Below are 19418 nucleotides of genomic sequence, written 5' to 3'. Positions count from 1 at the left end.
AAAGATGGTTAAGTAGCTAGTCTCCATAGTGGCAGAGGAAAAAATGCATGGGATGATTATAAATTATAAGCAGACAGAGACCTACAGTAAATACAAACTTAATTTGCGGTCAAATCACTAAGAGAGTTAGGAAAACTAAGGCAGATTATCAGATCTGACCTAGATAAATTTTGCTAAGGATGAAAAGAAAAGTAGCAAAGAATTCTTTGCTTATCTTAAAACTATAAGATAAGCAACCCATACTTGGGTTGCTGAAAAACTGAATAAATCAGTTTGTCAGCAACCATTTTGTGCATCTACATTCACACATGAAGAAGTTTTTAAGTTAAGGATAGGAACACCAGAAGTATATCAAGTTTTAACTGGGAGCTAAATGACTTTGTGATAACCGAGAAGAAAGTGGAAGAGAAGCTAAAAGTAAATATGACATCTGAAATCTATCCAATTATATATGAAAAGAAGCAGAAAAAGTGGTAAGCAAACAATTGGGCATAATTATGAGAACATCTCATTGGTCATGGATGCGTAGCACACGCTTCTTGATTAGACCGGGGTTCAAGCCCGTCACCACCAAATACGGAGGATGCGGAAAGGTGAGGGAATGACCACCGCATATCCCGGAGCAATATGGCCTTAGTTGCTAATGCTCCTAAAAACTAAATAACAAACAAACATTGGTCATGGGTCTGTGAGGTTGTCACAGACATTCTCTCAGATATCCCAGTACAAGCTGTACTAGCTACCTGGGAGTCTAAAACGCTGATGGAACTAATATTCGGGTGACATTCGAGTCAAGTGGACCCAATTACGGCAAAGTCCGGATGGTCTGTGACAGCCAAATACTCTGCTTGCGCCTTCACAATGGTGGGACTGTTAGTAATCCTGGGTATAACTTCCATGCACAAGAACACTGTGGATGACCACCCAGGTGTGAACCAACGTAAGCAGGGGCCGAGGTGTGGCACCCACGCCACATGGAGGAATGCCATCCCTCTGTGCTACCAGGCAATACTAGGTAGTAGATGACTCTCATCAACCAGTGAAATACCACAACTTTGCTTATTGGAGGCTTGAAATGGTGGAACCTGTGTTTAGTCTCCAGAGCTAAGTTCCAGTAAACCCTTCTCCGTCTCTCTTCCGTCATGCAATATGATTGATGACTTTATGATGAACATCATGCCGAGATCCAATGTAACTTACATTTCGAGGGTACAGCTCTAAAACCATGTTCGCAGGCCAGCCGCTAGTTAGTGCACCGGACCGAACCGAACTGATTCGAACTTTAGTAGGCTTCCAGATCAGCTAGTGTATAATCTTGCTACCTCTACTCTGCCAGATAGTGACTGGAGGGAGTCCGTGTAGTGTGTATGCGTGTTGGGGGGGGGAATTGTCGAGACCACATTATGTCAAGGATCTGGTATATTCTTACCATGTGTACACCATATCCAAAAATTTCATTATTTCATACAGCAGTTCCCACCCCCACTTTTTCTTACTATTGAATACACCATGAATTGTCAAACTAATAGAGTAAGCTTATCTGCGAAAAGATCTAAACCTCCCAAACACTACCTAGTTCATTTCACAAATATACGTGGTCTCAATTCTAATCTCAACGTGACCATTTCCACTTGCAGTCTGCCAAACCCCATGTACTTTTTCTGACAGAATCTCAGTTAGCGGTTGATTCAACTACTGCTCAACTCGGTTGCCCAGATTATTCGCTGTATGATTCCTTTCAGATCAAAGGTGGCGCCTCTGTAGCCAGGTGGACAAGAGCAGCAGTGCGTAGCACAAGCTTCTTGATTAGACCGGGGTTCGAGCCCGTGACCACCAAATACGGAGGATGCAGAAAGGTCAGGGAATGACCACCACATATCCCCGGAGCAATATGGCCTTAGTTGCTAATGCTCCTAAAAACCAAATAACAAACAAACAAACAAGCCTCAAAGGTGGTACTCGTGCATATGTCCATTCCGATATTCCCTGTCAGAGACTTGGTAATTTGGAATCTCCTCTTTTCAATCTTCTCTGGCTTAAAATCTCTCTACCTCATTGTGTCAAATTCATCTGTTGTCCCTACCATTCTCCCAACTCCACTAATCACTTGGAGCTCTTTGACTTCCTCTCTTTGCAACTTGACTTTCTCCAGTCCAAATTTCCTAACAGTGAGATAATTTTCTTTGGTGATTTTAATGTTCACAACTACAGCTGGCTTCCGGTTTCTAGTCACACTTACCCAGCTGGTCAAGATGCTGAGGCTTTTGCAATTACTAATGACCTTGCACAGATTGTTCATTTACCTACAAGAATACTGGACAATCCTAACCATACAGCCAACACGCTTGATCTTTTTCTCACAAACAACCCTTCTAAGTACATGGTCGAAGTGGGTTGTCCTTTAGGCTCCTCAGATCACAACTTGGTGATTGTCTCTTCTGCAATGGAGCCTTTATCTCATGGCTATTCCCAACCTCGTATTGTTTGACATTACAAGAATGCAAAATGGGATGATCTGTGAAATTTCTTTCTTCTTCTCCTTGGTCAGATTACTGTTTCAAAACTTCTGATGTCAACATTTGCTCAGATCATGTCAGGGAAATTATTCTTGTAGGAATGGAATCCTTTATTCCACACTTCACTTTAAAATCTTGTCCTTTACCTAAACCTTGGTTTTCCAATAAATGTGCTAAGGCTGTTCAAGAGAAGAACGTTGCATATTGTAATTGGCTTGTTTCCAATTCTTCAGTTTCATTTTCTGTATACCAAAGCTCGCAACAATTGTAAAGCAGTTATTAATCAGTCCAAACTAGATTTTGAAGAGGCTAAAAGTAGAAAACTTGCTTCTTGCCCTAATGGTAGCTGAGCATTCTGGTCTGTTGCCAAAGCTATTGGCTGCAACTTTTGCCCGTCTCTGCACCCACCTCTGTCAAAACCAGATGGTTCTGTTGTCACTTCAGCCAAGGATAAAGCTGGCCTGCTAGCATCCCATTTTTCTTCCAACTCGTATTAATGATCTTGGTAAAACACCTCCCACCATTCCCAACACACTCCATTCAATCCTCCTGTGGCCTTCCATCAAAAAGATGTCAGAAGGATTTTGACGAATCTTGATGATAAGAAAGCTCTCGGTCCTGATGGTATTTCTCCACTTGTTCTCAAAATCTGTGCTCCTGAACTTACTCCTGTTCATTGCCACCTTTTTTCACTTTCTTATTCCAAGGGTGTTTTTCCTTCTGCTTAGAAATTTGTTCATATCCAGCCAGTTTCTAAAAAGGGTGATAAATTCCTCCCATCCAATTATCGTCCCATTGCAATTACTTCTACTCTTTCTAAAGTAATGGAGTAAAAAAATTAACCGCCAACTCTTGAACTACCTAGAAACCTTACGTCTGATCAACGATCGCCAGTATGGATTTCGTCAATGTCGATCCACTGGTGATATTCTGGCTTATGTTACCCATTTATGGACCAATTCGATGGAACAGTTCGTTGAAACACAAGCAGTTGCTTTTGGCATCTCAAAGGCTTTCGATGGTGTTTGTCATAAAGGTCTTCTAAACAAGCTTCCATCTTATGGTTTGCCAACTGTTTTTTGTAATTGGTTATCCAGTTTTCTCTCAAATCGCTCACTGAGGGTATTGGTCGATGGCTCTCTGTCTTCTAACTTCTCCACTAATGCCGGTGTCCCTCAAGGTTCAGTTCTTCCCCCCACTCTTTTCCTCTAGTATATTAATGACCTTCTTCCATTGACTGCAAATCCTATCCATAGTTTTGCCGATGATAGCACATTGCATTCCACTTTCCATTTTTAGAAACCTTGCCCTGCTCAATTAGCTTCAACTTCTCAAATATCCGCTACCAATTCCTTAAATGCTGATATCCAGGTAATTCTCCAGTGGGGCAAAGACAACTTAGTTGATTTCGATCCTTCTAAAACTCAGTTTTGTCTTATATCTCGCAAAAAGAATTCTTCTGCTGTTATGCTTATCTTTGGTGACACTCTGTTTTCTAGGCAAAATGATATATCTCTTTTGGGGGTCACCCTGACTTCTAATCTCTCTTGGCACAAGCAAATTACAAATATTGCTTCCTCTGCATCTAAAAAACTTGGTTTTCTCTTTCGTCCTTGGCGTTACTTTTCTTCCAAACAGCTGTTCACTCTGTACAAATTGCAAATCTGCCCTACCATGGAATATTGTTCCCACATCTGGGGCGGTGCCCCCAATACCTCTCTCAGGCTTCTAGATTCCATTTAGAAGAGGGCAGTTAGGTTAATTAATGACTCCCCTCTAACAGCGTCTCTCCACTCGCTGTCTCTTAGACGTACTGTTTCTGCTGCATGCCTTTTCTACAGATACTTCCATGGACACTGTTCTTCTGAATTGGCTTCTATAATTCCTGCTCTCTCTCTTTCAAAACAGTCCGAACATGTGCCGCCACCAGCCAACATCCATTTTCTGTCCAACTTCAAACTCACAGAACCAACTTTTCATCTTCCTTGTTTATTCATTCAACTGCCGTTTTCTGGAACAACCTTCCTTCATGCATATTTCCTGAAAATTACAGTCTACAGAAGTTCAAGTCTAATGTCAACAAATATCTTCTTTCGTCTTCTCAACGTCCAACCCAAGCATGGTACTAAGTACTATAGGTTCTAATACCTCTCGTGTTTGGTGTTTTCATAAAAAAAAAAAAAAAAAATCTTTGGATTCAGGGGAAGTCTCCTACAGATTGAAGATGCATGTATGATTTTCCTATTCACAGAGGGGATTCTATCATTGTTCGGCACTTCGGTTGTTGTTATTGAAAGTACTGATGCTGAGGTTTCACTGTCCATATGTTTGATAACAGGGTAACCATAGTTCCCCTAAGGCAGGAGTGGCCAACAAGTCGATCACAGCTTTAATTTTGGTTGATCGCAACAAATGTTAAATATTTCCTTTATCTCTTGAACTACGTGACTACTCCTGTCATTGCATAGCCGCTAGGCTTGTTTAGTGAAAATTCATGCAGTTAAGTTGTAGAGAGCATAGTGTATGTGTCCGATTCTTATTTAGCTTACTTAATGTTAATAACTGGATAACATATGGATACTATGAAAAAGAGTAAAATGTATCATTTTCATCAAAAGTGGGAACTAGAATACTTTTTTTGTAATGATAAAAGAAAAATGTTGTTTTTTGATTTGAAATGCTTCCATAGCTATGCCCAAAAAAGGAAATTTAGAAAGGCACCTCAATGCACCCTATGGTTAATACCAATTGTAAATTCCACCTAATAGTGACCTTAGAAAAAATAAATTAAAAGAACTTAAAATCCAGATTATTCTCACAACAAAATTTCTTCATGACACCTAATTTACAGTCTAAAGCAGTAACTGTAGCATCATTTAAAGTGAATCATCTTGCAAAAAAATGCAAACCATTTTCTGATGGTCAATTCATCAGACACATTTTTAGAAATAACAGATTCTCTTTTTGAAAATTTTAAGAACAAAAATGAAATTAGAAGTGCTCTTCAAGATCTGCAGTTATCTCGAAATACTGGTGACACGATGCATCAAAAAAAATTAGTAAAAATGTGAGCGAACAATTGCGTGCTCATATTGCTAATTGTGTGTCCTTTTCTTTACGACTGGATGAATCTACAGATGTCAGTGATACAGCTCAATTGTTCATTTTAATTCCTATGGTTTTCGATGATGCTGCCACTAGAGAAGAACTGCTTGGTATGGTTTCATTAAAAGAAAGTACTAGAGGTCTTGATATATTTAACACATTCAAAAATTCTATTGAAAAAATTAAAATATCACTATTTAAGCTTGTATAAATAACAACAGATGGAGCTAAAGCAGTGACGGGGCATCTTAACGGATTCATCACATTAACCCAAAAGGATGATGAATTCCCAGATTTTTTGAGTTACCACTGTATCCCAGATATTGACTGGAATTTGGGGGCTGGTCACTCACACACTAGCAAGGCTTTTGTGGATTTATTGGATGATTGTTTTCTACATCAGCATGTTCGGGAGGCAACTAGAGGGAGGAATACTCTTGATTTGATTATCAGTAGTGATTCTTCATGCATTAAGAATCTGCAGATAAATGAACCACTAGGTGGCAGTGATCACAGTGTGCTGAAGTGGGATTTACTCAAAGAGGTAACTACCATTAGGGGTAAAGGGAAGGGTTATTGCTTTCGTAAAGGCGACTACGATGGACTGAGACAGTATTTAAATTCTATACAGTGGGACCAACTGATGATGTTACCAACAGCAAATGCAAAATTGGGACGCATTCAAAGAACTTATCTTGGAAGCTACTAGGCTTTACATACCAACAAGAAATATTGTTCAAGGTTTAGGCCTAAATGGATGTCAGATGAACTGATGAGGCATATGGCAGAGAAGAAAAATGCATGGGATACATACAAATTAACACGTGACACAGAAGCCTATGATAGATACAAGTTTTTTGGTTTTTTTTTGATTTGGTAGTTGTTGGCGCATGGGCTTCTGTGGCCATATTGCACCTCCCAAGGTTTTTTCAGTACTTTGATCCAAGCCCGAGGCGGGAATCGAACCCGCGACCTTTGGGTTGCCGGGCAGGTACTTCACCCACTCGGCTAGCCCGGTCGGCTAGATACAAGTTGATCTGTAACCAAGTTACAAAGGAGGTTAGGCAGGCGAAGGCAGATTACGAGAAATCTTTGGCAAGGGATGCAAAGAAAAACAGCAAAGAGTTCTTTACTTATGTAAACTCTAGAAGGATGGGGATGAATCAGATTGGTCCACTTGATATCGATGGGTCAACTGTTGATGATCCTGCTCAGGTAGCTAACAAACTAAATGAATATTTTGCATCGACATTCACAGATGAGGAGTTGTTTAGAGAGGGGAAAGCCAGAGGTGTATTCAACTCTAGCAGTAAGCTAGAGAATATTGTAATAACTGAGAGTAAAGTGGAGGAGAAATTGTTGAAGATAAACAAGAAAGGCACTCGGGGTGGATGGGATCTATCCAGTTATATTAAAGGAGGCAGCAGAGGAAGTAAGCAAATCCTTAGCCATAATTATGAGAGCTTCCTTGGACTCAGGGGAGGTACCCACAGACTGGAGATGTGAAAATGTGACCACAATTCACAAAGGAGGATCAAAGGCTGACACAAGCAATTATAGACCTGTGAGCTTAACTTCTGTTCCAGGAAAATTAATGGAGGCACTAGTTAAAGAAGCACTGCAGGATCATTTAGACAAGACTTCAGTTATAGCTCAGACACAGCATGGTTTTGTTAAGGGGAAGTCTTGCCTGACCAATTTGATTGGATACTATGATGCAGTCACAAAGGAACTGGATGCAGGGAATAACATTGATATTATATACTTGGATCTTAGAAAGGCTTTTGATACTGTTGCACATGGAAGACTGCTGCACAAATTGGAGCAGTGTGACATTGGAGGAAAATTGCTGCTGTGGATAAAGGGGTGGCTGAGGGGGAGAAGACAGAGAGTGGTAATCGATGGACACTGCTCGTCGTGGACTAATGTTATTAGTGGAGTCCCTCAGGGCTCAGTGTTGGGTCCATTATTGTTTTCTGTATTCATGAATGATATTGATGATGGTATATCAAGCTTAATGTCGAAGTTTGCAGACGATACAAAGGTAGGCAGGGTTGTCAAGGACACTACTGACACTATGCTGCTGCAACAGGATCTGGAAAGGTTGAGCAGTTGGGCTGAGAGGTGGCAAATGAAGTTTAACATTGACAAATGTAAAGTACTACACATGGGAAACAGAAACCCCAGAGCAACGTATCAACTCTGTGGTACTACACTGACAGTGGTAGAGAATGAAAGGGACCTGGGGGTGGTTGTGCAGGCAGATATGAAGTTCTCTGAGCAGTGCAGACGGGCTGCAAGAGTAGCTCATGGTGTATTGTCAATGATATATAGGAATTTTTCTAGCAGGGATAAGGAGGTGATTATTCCCTTGTATAAGGCAATGGTCAGGCCACACCTAGAGTACTGTATACAGGTCTGGAGGCCTCATTTCAAGAAGGATGTAGAGCTGCTGGAACAAGTACAGAGAAGGGCAACAAGATTAGTGAATGGAACAAAGGGGTGCTCTTACGAAGAAAGGCTTAAGTTTTGCAAATTACGGTGTCTGAAGACTAGGCACCAGCGAGGTGATCTGATAGAGGTGTATAAAGCATTGAATGGTTTGAGCATGCTCAATGCTGATGGGATTCTTCCTCTCACTCAGAATAATCACCTGAGAGGGCATAAATTCAAATTGAGGAAAGACAGATGTAGGATAGACGTGCGGAAATTTGCCTTTAGCAAGCGAGTGGTTGGTTGGTGGAACAGACTTCCATCCCTTGTCGTGGAAGTTGATGATAGCCTAAATAAGTTTAAGGCTCAGCTGGACAGGTATTTTGAAAGAACAGAGGGGTGAAGTGGAAGTGGTTTTTTTTTTTTTTTTTTTTTGGCTGATGCTGCATAAGCTTGCTTTCTTGCATCAAATGCCTCTACTAATGCTAATGCTATCATCCACTAACAAGTATTAGCCAGCAAAAGATTAAATACGAAAAGTGTTATGGATATAGCTTTCTCATCTCATCAAATTGACAATCTCATCAAAGGAGACTTTTCAAAATGCAACTTGATGAAAATGAACCAGATCTGATATTACACACAGATGTGAGGTGGCTGAGTCTGAGTAAGTTTCTACAGGGATTTTGAAATTTGCTGAATGAAATTAAAAAATTTGTTGATTAAAGGGAAGATGATTATCAGCAGCTACAAGATACGGAATGGTATGATCTGCCTTTTTTGGCAGATTTTACCAGTAAATTAAGTGATCTGAATTTGGAATTACAAGGAAAAAATATGGGTGACATGATTAGTAGTATTTCTGAATATAAATATCAATTTTTGACAATGGCTAAGGATCTCAAAAAAAAAAAAAAATTCAATCATTTTGAAAATATGCAAGATCATTTGCAAAAATATCCTGTTTTTGAATTTAATAGACAGAAATATGTTTCTGAAATTGAGAAAGTTGTGGATGATTTTGAAACCAGATTCAGTGATTTTAAAACAATTGAAGACATTGTTCAATATATTTCTTATCCTTTTAATGTCGACTTAGATATAAAACAAATTGAAGAAAAAATTGCTGAAATTTTTCACATGGTGAAAATATTACATGAAAGTGAAATTATTACATTGCAAAACAATATCTTCCTAAAAACTAGATCATCAGAGAAAAAGACTCTTGGAGATATGTTTGCTGAGAAAAGTACCCAAATCTAAAAAAATGCAGTGAACTTTTAAATTGCTGTTTTGGTTCCACGTATCTACGTGAATCTGCCTTTTCATGTTTGAAACAAACAAAGATGAAGAATCGCTATGCGACTTGCATATAGAAGATTCTTTACGATTGGCCTTATCACAGTATATCCCCAATTTTGAAAGCTTGGCAGATGATATGAAGACACAAAACTTCACATAAATTAAAAATTTAAATACGTATGAATTTAAAATAAGAATTCTAAATCGTATTTAATTTTAAAATTTATAAACATAATTTTTCAATATGTGTTGATTAACTTTTTCAACCATGTGCAATGAAATTCTTGAGATGGTAGATCGTGGTACATTTTGAAGAAAAAAAGTAGATTGCATCACAAATTAAGTTGGTCAACCCTGCTCTAAGGTTTTGTCAAACCTTTCGTGCATAAATATTCATGTTTTAACCTTAGGATAAATCACAGGTGATTTTCTTATGGGGGGCTCAAAGTGTGAAGTGAGTAATTACGGATGTATAAGTTTAACTTTTGTTCCAGAGAAATTAATAGGGTCGATTAAAGAAGTAATGCAAGACTATCTAGATAGGAATGTAGTTATACAACAATCACACCATGCATTTGTAAAGGTGAGATCTTGTCTGATCAGTCTGATTAACTAGTATGATGCAGTAACAAAGGAACTGGATGCAAAAAAAATTTTGACGTCATATATTAGATTTCAGTAAAGGTTTTAACACTCTTCCACATGAAAGGTTGGATTTGGAGCTGTATGGAATTAGCAGCAAGTTACTACTACAATAAAGGGCTGGTTGAGTGGCAGAAGACAGAGGGTGGTTATAAATGGTTACTGCTGTTCTTGGACTATTAGTGGAGTTGTAGTATATAATTTAATCAAAAGGTTCAATTCTGGGCTCCTTGCTGTTTTCAGTGTTTATTATTGATTCCAATGGACTGGGAAGTGGCAATTGAGGTTTAACATAAAATCAAGGTGCTGCTTATGGGCAGCAGTATTTCCAGAATAACATACAAATTGAGTGGTATCACACTTGTGGTGGAGAACAAAAAAGACCTAGGGGTAATTATATAGTCTGATGTGAAGGTTTCTGAATAGTGCAGACATGCTGCTATAACATCCCATAGTGTTCATGCCTATCTTGGTAAGAGCACCCCTTTGTTCCCCTCATCAATCTCATAGCTCTCTCTGTTCTCTTTCCGGCAGCTCTATATCCTTCCTAAAATGAGACCTCCAGACCTGTATGCAGTACACCAGGTGTGGCCTGACCATTTCCTTGTACAAAGGGATAATCACCTCCCTATCCTTGCTAGCAAAATTCCTGTATATCATTGACAAAATCCCATGAGCTGCTCTGGCAGCCTGTCTGCACTGCTCAGAAAACATTTAACAACATTTAACAACTCTGCCAACCTTCGTGTTATCTGAAAACTTGGAAGATTTTGGTTTGGTTTGGTTTGGTTTGGTTTTGGTTTTTATGGTGCATGGGCAACTAAGGCCATGATGCACGAAGTCCAACTTGAAAGATGAAAGACCATGAAAGACTTTGGTTTTGCATATTGAAGCACTTGGAAACTAGGCAATGTCCAGTCAGGGAAATTACTGCAGTCAATCTTTACATTGGAGACAAGTACTATTCTACTACTTGCCCATGGTGCCTGTCATAGTGCATAGAATATAGCTATGCACTGTGATAGGCAAACTGTTGTTGTGATGGTGGGAATTCAAAAGGAGCTAGAATTTGAAAGTAACAACACCATAGTTTTACTCAAAGACATCAGTGACATCCTTATTTTATATCTTGCCCTTGTGTCTCTGTGATTAGTGGACCTTTTTGACACAATATAATTGATAAAGTTGATTGACTTCATTGGCAACTAACAAGCACTTTATTGGCTGGTCGACAATCAAGCAAAAATTGCCTTCAGATAAGATGGTTGTAGGACATAGTTTTGTAATCAGAAATAACTAACCTAATTAAAATGTACACTGCACTGCAATGATTTTTCATAATTTTAAATATTTAATTAATTAATCACTGTAATGTACAGTTATTAATTAAATATTTAAAATTATGAAACATCAATGCTATGCAGTGTACATTTTAATCAAAAATTGCCTTGTATAGAATAATGTAAGAAGGCAGAGGAAAAGTAATTATACAGTTGAATAAAATTATTCCAAATTATATAACAATGTAAATAATGCAAATACAAGAGCAGAAACACAAGGCTGCCAGCACAGACAGTGAGGAATGGCATTTTGATATTTTGCTGTTCAATTTTAATGCATTCACCTTTCACTGTGCTTGCTTACTTAGTTTCCTTAAACCGAAACATATGCACATGTAGTGCTTTCTCTGAACCTGAGAAATTTGTTATTTCTGTTCCTTTTACAGCAGTGCTTCTGGTAGGATATGAACACAACTACAAAGTGATCCGTAACAAACTAGATATCTCTTCTAGATATTTAGAAGAGATATTTAGTTTTATTTGTTTTCATTTCTTGTGAAAAATGAAGTTATAGTTACTTTGTAATTACCCTATGAAAAATTATAATTTTTCAGTAGTATGAGATACTTGTCATATTTTTTGTTTGTTAAAGGTACATAAAAATCAACACTGTTTCTTTTTGTTTTGTATGATTTAATCCAGGAAAAAGAAAGAGAAGAACAAACAGTTATTTGTCATGATAAACAATTTGTATGGAAAATGCAACATGTTAGCCAGTTAATGGAAGATTATACTGTAGATAATGTGGCATATCGGGAAAGTCCATCTTTCTACATAGGACCATTTGGATATCATATGAAGCTTAAAGTAGAAACAGAAAATGTAAGGAAGATTTTGAAGGTAAAATTTTCTGTTGTGAAAGGAAATAATGACAGTACTCTAAGGTGGCCATTCAAAAAACTGGTAAGTTTTTATTTACTTTATACTTAAAGACTTTATAAAGAAAATTGTAGTACTTTACATCCATAAGAATTTTATCCATACTATAATAATTAATGATAAACACCAGCCAAGAAATTAAACTAAAAATTTACTATACAATGAAATAATATACAATGAAATGTGATGCAAATAAAAATAAAAACACTGATTAAATTATAGTTACAATATAATTTAAAATTTAAAATATAGTTAAAAGCAATAAAATTAATTAAAATAAACTAGGTTAAAAGCGATAAAACAATGAAACCTGGAGCTTTCGGAGAACTGCCGTCTCCTTCTTCAACAGCATACTACTAGTGCTAAGACACATCCTTAAGTAGCCGGTCCATGGCACTCATGCACGTGATCATCAGACATATGATCTACATTCTCCATGCGCGTATTGGAAATGGAAGTGGCTCGGGAGCGCGTCAAACAGAAACGGTCATCCCTTCTGAGGACAACTGCCTCAAACAGGGGGTGTAAACGGATCCCCCTGTCCCTATTAATAGTATTGTGACTGGATGAACCGATTCGCAAGCTCTCGAGCCACTTGCGTTCCCAAAATCCATGGGCGCGGTCAGTAATGACCGCGTCTTCAGGGGAGATCCGATGCTGCTTTTCCCAGAAATGCTCTGCCACAGCAGACCTCGCATAGTTAGCAGTCTTGATAGCGGTCGTGTGTTCCCCCAGACGGTCCTTTAAACGTCGCCCCGTTTCCCCCACATAACACGCCTCACAATCCGGGCACTTAATCTCGTAGACCACATTGCTAGTATGGTCCTGGGCTACGGGATCTTTAACTTGGGATATCACTGTGTGCAACCTCCGACCCGGAAGTTGCACACAGCGAGTCTGGCACTCCCGCAATGCCCGTACAATACGTTCTGAAAGGCCCGGATAGTAAGGAATGTATGCAGTAGCCACAGGGGCAGGCCACTCCCTACGATTGGACTCAACCCTATGAATATATTTGTCCAAGACCCTCTGGGGGTATCCACATTTCCTGAGGTCTGCCGTGACTTTGCAGATTTCTATTTCCTTTTCTTCAGGGATACTACAGTGGGTCCCCACCCTATTCAACAATGCCCTGGATACACTGTTCTTATGATGACAAGCCTGTGCTGGGCTATAATGAACAAATTGGCCACGGCACATAGGCTTTCTATAGATCGTTGTTTTTAATCTAGATCCATCTCTGCTCACCAAGACATCCAGAAACGGGAGGGACCCAGCTTCTTCCACCTCCAAGGTAAATTGTATAAATGTGGAAAAGCTGTTGAGCAAATTGAGCACCTCATCTTCCTTTCCCTTTTTTAAAATAGTGAAGGTATCGTCCACATATCTCCTCCACTCGCGCATGGGGAAATTCAACTGATGAAAAACCCTAGTTTCCAGTTCCTCCATTGCCAAATTGGCCACAATGGCACTGATGGGGGAACCCATGGCCGTGCCATGGACCTGCTTATACATAACTTTTTGAAACGCCATGGTAGTGCTTGCAAGGCAAAATTCAACACCTTTACAAATATCATCAATGCTTAGTAAAGATCTAGCACTAAAGCAATCATCCCGTTCCAAGGCCGATCTTACACAATGCACCCCATGTTCAATGGGGATACATGTGAACAAGGATACCACATCAAACGAAATCATGAGTTCGTCTTCACCTATAGATTGGCTTCTTATAAAGTTCACAAATTCCTTGCTGTTCCTGATTACTAAACTGGAGCATCCCACTATAGGAGAGATGACTCCAGCTAAAAATCCAGATAAAGCATAAGTGGGACTACCCACAAATGATACTATAGGTCTTAACGGAATGCCCACCTTGTGCGTCTTTGGGAGGCCATAAAACTGTTTTTATTTTTATTTGCATCACATTTCATTGTATATTATTTCATTGTATAGTAAATTTTTAGTTTAATTTCTTGGCTGGTGTTTATCATTAATTATTATAGTATGGAAATTCCCAGCCCCATAGGCCTGTTTAAAGATATAAGAATTTTATCCAATTTGAATGAAAAACTTGGTGCATATTAACATCAAATGAAACAAGTTGCATTTGTGTTAATTTTAAAATAAGTAACATATAGGCTTTTAAAGTAACAATAACTTCTAAAGAATCAAGTTCCTAAATTATTTTGTTCATTCAGTTTAAAGTGGAAATTGGGAAATTTTTAGTTGCATGGACTCAGCTGGTCAAGATTGTGAAGCTTCTGTGGTTACACTATTCTGCATTTTGAAAAAAAATTCACTGATGTTTTCTCAGTATAGGGTGTTTATGAATCATATAATTTTTTAATGCTGATTTCAAAATTGACTTCCATTTGCTTCCATCATATCAGGTTTCTTCAAAAATCACAACATAAAATTTGATTTCTTAACAAATTTTTATTAATTTCGGCAAAATTTGTGCATTGAAATTATAACAAAATGTTACTTTTACCAACCAGCTTTTATATTTATATACATGTTGAAAACACTATTAAAAAGAGCAATGTGGTAAAAAGTCCACTAAAAACTCACTTCTCATTTTAAAAACTGATCTACGATGGATCAAATTTTCATTTATTTAATTTTCTTGCAGATCCTTCTACTTTACAGTCCCTCTTCAGCATCCAGCTATCATGATGACATTCCACCTCCCATGGTACCTCATTTCCATGTCTTTAATGTTCTGGTGAAACCTCTCACCCTGTTCATTACTAACACTTCTTAGATTTTCTGGAACATAGTCAATGTGGGAGTGTAAAAAAGATGTACCTTAACACTCATATTGCAGCCCAGCTTCTTGAAATTTGCCCACATATTTTCAACTATATTCTTGCAGCTTAGCTCCTTGTTGTTCCCTAAGAAGAAGTTCTCAACCTCAAACCTGAAGCTAATCCGTGCCTGTTTTTCTCTTTTATTCATAGCTCCCTCAAAATCTTGGACTTCATCAGTTTGCGAATTGGAGGTTCAACAAAAATACCTTGTTTTAGCTTCTCTTGGATGATTGATGAGAATTTAGTACAAAGGTAGTTGAAGCAGGGATCTTCTTGAGGTAAAGCTTTCACAAACTGTTTCATCAAACCCAATTTGATGTGCAAGAGTGGAAGGAGGAGAGTTTTGGGGCAGTTTGTTCATATACCAGTGGTATATGAACAAACTGCCCCTCTGGCCAGACCTTGACATCCCTATGCTAACTCGTTGCCTGACTGTCCCACTCACACAAAACAAAAAGGAAGGCATTTTTATGTAGTCAGATTGCTGTTAAAGTAACATGCCTATCACTTTAAAGTAAGCACAGACCAACCAACCTTGTTCTTCATACTTTATTTGTCAACAACTTCTTCAAGTTTTTATATATTTCTTTCAAATGTACAGAGTGAGCTACTGGAATTGACCTATATTTATTTCCATTGTGGAGCAACACACCTTTGATACTCCTCTTTGATGAGTCAGTAAAATGCCTCCACTGTGTAGGATTGTAACTCATTCCTAAATAGGTCATTAAGTCATTTATAATTTATATTAATGCAAAAAATATATATATATATATCTTCCTCAGAAAAGTAGGAGACTAGTTCTCATTCTCTGCATCTGTACCATGAGAAAAACATCCCATGTACTAGAAGATTTAAGTCTAGAACCAAGGAATTCTGCAGATTCACAAGTCTCTAACCAGATCATTGAGTTTGTGCTGTCAAAGCAGTTGAGAGACTCAATGTCTCCAGGTGTGTAGACTTCAGTTTCATCTTTGGAAGCTTCACTTTCAGTAATCTCTGCCACTGCATTCTCTAATGTGGAGAATGTAGAAGGGTTGATAGAATCTATCCAATTATATTAAGGGAGACAGCAAAGGAAGTAAGCAAACCTTTAGCCATAATCATGAGTGCATCCTTGGATTTGGGGGAATCCCCACAGACTGGAAATGTGTGAATTGAATTTACAGCAGCAATGGCTATTATGTGCTGGAAAATAATGGAGTCACTGGTAAAACAAGTAATGTGGGACTCTCTAGACAAGGCTGCAATTATACCTCAGACACAGCATGGGTTTGTTAAGGGGGAATCTTGTCTGACCAATTTGACTGTATACTACAATGTGGTCACAAAGGAACTGGATCCAAGAAATAATTTTGATATCATATACTTGTATTTCAGAAATGCTTTTGATACTGTTGTAAAAAGACTGCTGTGCAAATTGGAGCAGTGTGGCATAAAGGGCATGTTGCTGCTATAGATAAAGGGATGGTTGAGTTGGTGAACAGAGAATAATAATCAGTGGACATTGCTCTTCTTGGACTAATGTTATTAGTGGAGTCCCCCAGGTTTTGGTGTTGGGCCCAGTGTTGTTTTCTATATTTATCAATGACATTGATGAAGGCATATCAGGCATAATGTCCAAGTTTGCAGGTTATACAAGGGTTAGCATGGTGGTTAATGACAGTATGCTACTGCAACAGTGTGGAAAAGTTAGGCAGATGGGCTGAGAAATGGCAATTGAAGTTTAACATTGATGAATGCAAAACACTTCATATGGGTACCAGTAATCCCAGAGTAACATACCAACTGTGTGGTACTATACTCAGGGTACTGGAAAATGAAAAATATCTAGGGGTAATTGTGCAGTCAGATATGAAGTTCTCTGATATTTTGTTTTCTCAGTGATATACAGGAATTTTGCTAGTAGGAATAAGGAGGTGATTAACTCATTGTATAAGACAATGGTCAGGCCACATCTTGAGTGCTACATACAGGTCTGGTGTCTACATTTTAGGAAGGATGTAGAGCAGCTGAAACAAGTACAGAGAAGGGCAACAAGATTGGTAAAGGGAACAAAGGGGTGATCTTACAAATGTAACAAAGAAAGGCTTCAGTCCTGCAAATTGCAGCATCTGAAGACTAGGCACTTGCGAGGTGATTTGATTTAGGTGGTTAAGGCTTTGAATAGTTTCAGCAAGCTCAATGCTGATGGGATTCATTCTCTTGCTCAAACCACACACACACACGAGAGGGTACAAATTCAAATAGCGAAAGGACTGTTGCAGAATAGAGGTGCAGAAGTTTTCCTTATTAGTTATTAGAAGATTAATTGCTCGAACAAACTTCCATCTGTTGTTGTGGAAGTTGATGGCTTAAATAAATTCAAGGAAGGGCTTGACAAACTGTTGGAGGGAATGAATAGGTGAAATAGGAGGTGTTGTTTTTTTTTTTTCTTTTTTTGGCCAATGCTGTACAAACTTGCTTTCTTGCATGATTTTGTCACTGCTAATAACAATGTGCATGACTCTTTTCTAATAATAAAGTTCTCGATACTTATACCACTAACAACACTAGGATGCAAATTTTGGATACAAAGGAGACATTATCAATAATAAAAAACTGTGCAATTCTTGAAGGGGATGGACAGGTAATATTTAAATTTAAAAAAATGTGAGTTAGAGTTAAATTTGAAAGTGTCTGCAATTCTACCCAGACACGATAGGGGGGAGTATATGATGAGAGCCTTGTCAATCAGTTTGGCCCTGGAGAAATTGTGCAAGGCTCATGCCTTGCACAATCCACATGGTCTGTGCTTGTTAACAGAACAGATTGTTTCTACAGGGATGGGATACACTTAAATAGAAAGGGTGCAAGAATGTTTGCTGATGCTAACGAGGCAGTGTTAGGTGGGTTGGAAAACTGCTAGCTTGAGGGGATGTACGGACTAATAGATTAACAGTAGCTGCTGGCAGCAGTTAAAGTGATTCTTGCACTGCTTCTATTGGAATAAGCAGCAGCCTGGAAAACAAGATGCAGGGGATTTCAGAGACTGCTGGGAGTCATTGCAGTACAAGTAAACACGTGGGCTGTGTTAGGGTAACTAAGAGTAAGAACAGATGTGCAGGTATACTTGCATATACACCAATGCAAGGATGGGCTCACATCTGGAGGATATGGGCTTGGCAAACCCAGGATCCTGAGGTGGATATCATCATCCTTCTCTTTCTTGGTGATTCCTCTCTCTCTCTCTCTCTCTCTCTCTCTCTCTCTCTCTCTCTCTCTCTCTCTCTCACACACACACACACACACACACACACACACACACACACACACACACACACACACAGGGTAACTTGGGAATTTCTTTTGGTTGGTGCAGCATAAGACTCAGACTTCCTTGCATCATATGGCTAATAATAATAAAATAAATTTGAGGTGCTGATGAAGACATCAAAGGCTGATGTTGTTGGGATATCAGAGACATGGTGTCACACAGAGATAAGGAATGCAGAATTGGAATTTGGGGAGTATAATGTGTATAGAAAGGGGAGGAGGGGATGATGCTGTTAGTTAAGAAACATAAAATCTAAGGAAGTGCATCCAGTTGACATAGATGGACAGTGAAATGTTGAGTCAGTTTGGTGTGACATAAGCACTAGGAAAACCAGTGCTTATGTCACATGGATTATGGATTGCAAGATTATTTCGGTTGATTGTTCCTCTAATAAACGTCCTCTGTTATCAGTATACCTGTTATACCACAAAGTATTTTTGGAGTAGGAATCCAAGCACAAAATTACTGTTTGTTTGTCCTTTCAGATATTCTAACAGGTGTTCCATGTAATCTAAGTGTGATTCAATATCTGCACCATGCTGGAAGTATATCGGTGCTAAGTAAAATTTTACATTTTCACTTTCAACACAGACACATACAACATGAGAATTACAAAACAAAGGCAGTCTTGTCACCTCTAAGTTATGATTGAAGATAAGGATTGCGGCCTGCAGATTATGCTAGTTGCATGACAAAATTTTTGTAGACAGAGAGACCCCCATGAGTTTTCCATCACTTTCGTAAGATTCTTGAATGCACGCAAGGTCAACCTGTTCACGATTGCATGCTATTCTCAGCTCAGCCGCTATAGCTTTTGACCATTGTGCATTCAGCTGGATTATTTTTATATTACTTTTACCATTAATCTGTTTGTTATGATTGCTGCATGTACTTTTCCCATATTTACAATAATTGCGATCTGAACTTCTTTGGCTACCATTTTGTTCCATTTTGAATATCAGATACGTCCATTCTTTCAATTATTAATTTCCATGCTCTTTCAAATTCTGGACATCTGCTGTCCCTAACTGAATGATATGCTTCATTTCTTTGATTTAAACAGTTCATACACGTA

At 38.5% G+C, this 19418-nt stretch overlaps 1 protein-coding gene across 1 annotated transcript in view; it reads left to right on the top strand.

Moving 5' to 3' along the window:
- The window catches only part of LOC150086631 (TNF receptor-associated factor 3-like), a 214147-nt gene that overhangs the window by 183117 nt on the left and 11612 nt on the right, over positions 1-19418 (top strand). The window contains exon 13 of the mRNA XM_090372210.1: positions 11981-12241. Within this exon, the coding sequence (XP_090228336.1) occupies positions 11981-12241 (261 nt within the window). The remainder of the gene's footprint in view (positions 1-11980; positions 12242-19418) is intronic.

This window comes from Mastigoproctus giganteus, chromosome 4 (genome assembly GCF_048544385.1).
Source record: "Mastigoproctus giganteus isolate SK-2022 chromosome 4, ASM4854438v1, whole genome shotgun sequence".
Taxonomy (NCBI): domain Eukaryota; kingdom Metazoa; phylum Arthropoda; class Arachnida; order Uropygi; family Thelyphonidae; genus Mastigoproctus; species Mastigoproctus giganteus.
The sequence above is the reverse complement of the archived record's forward strand: the minus strand, read 5'-3'. Positions and strand labels throughout refer to the sequence as shown.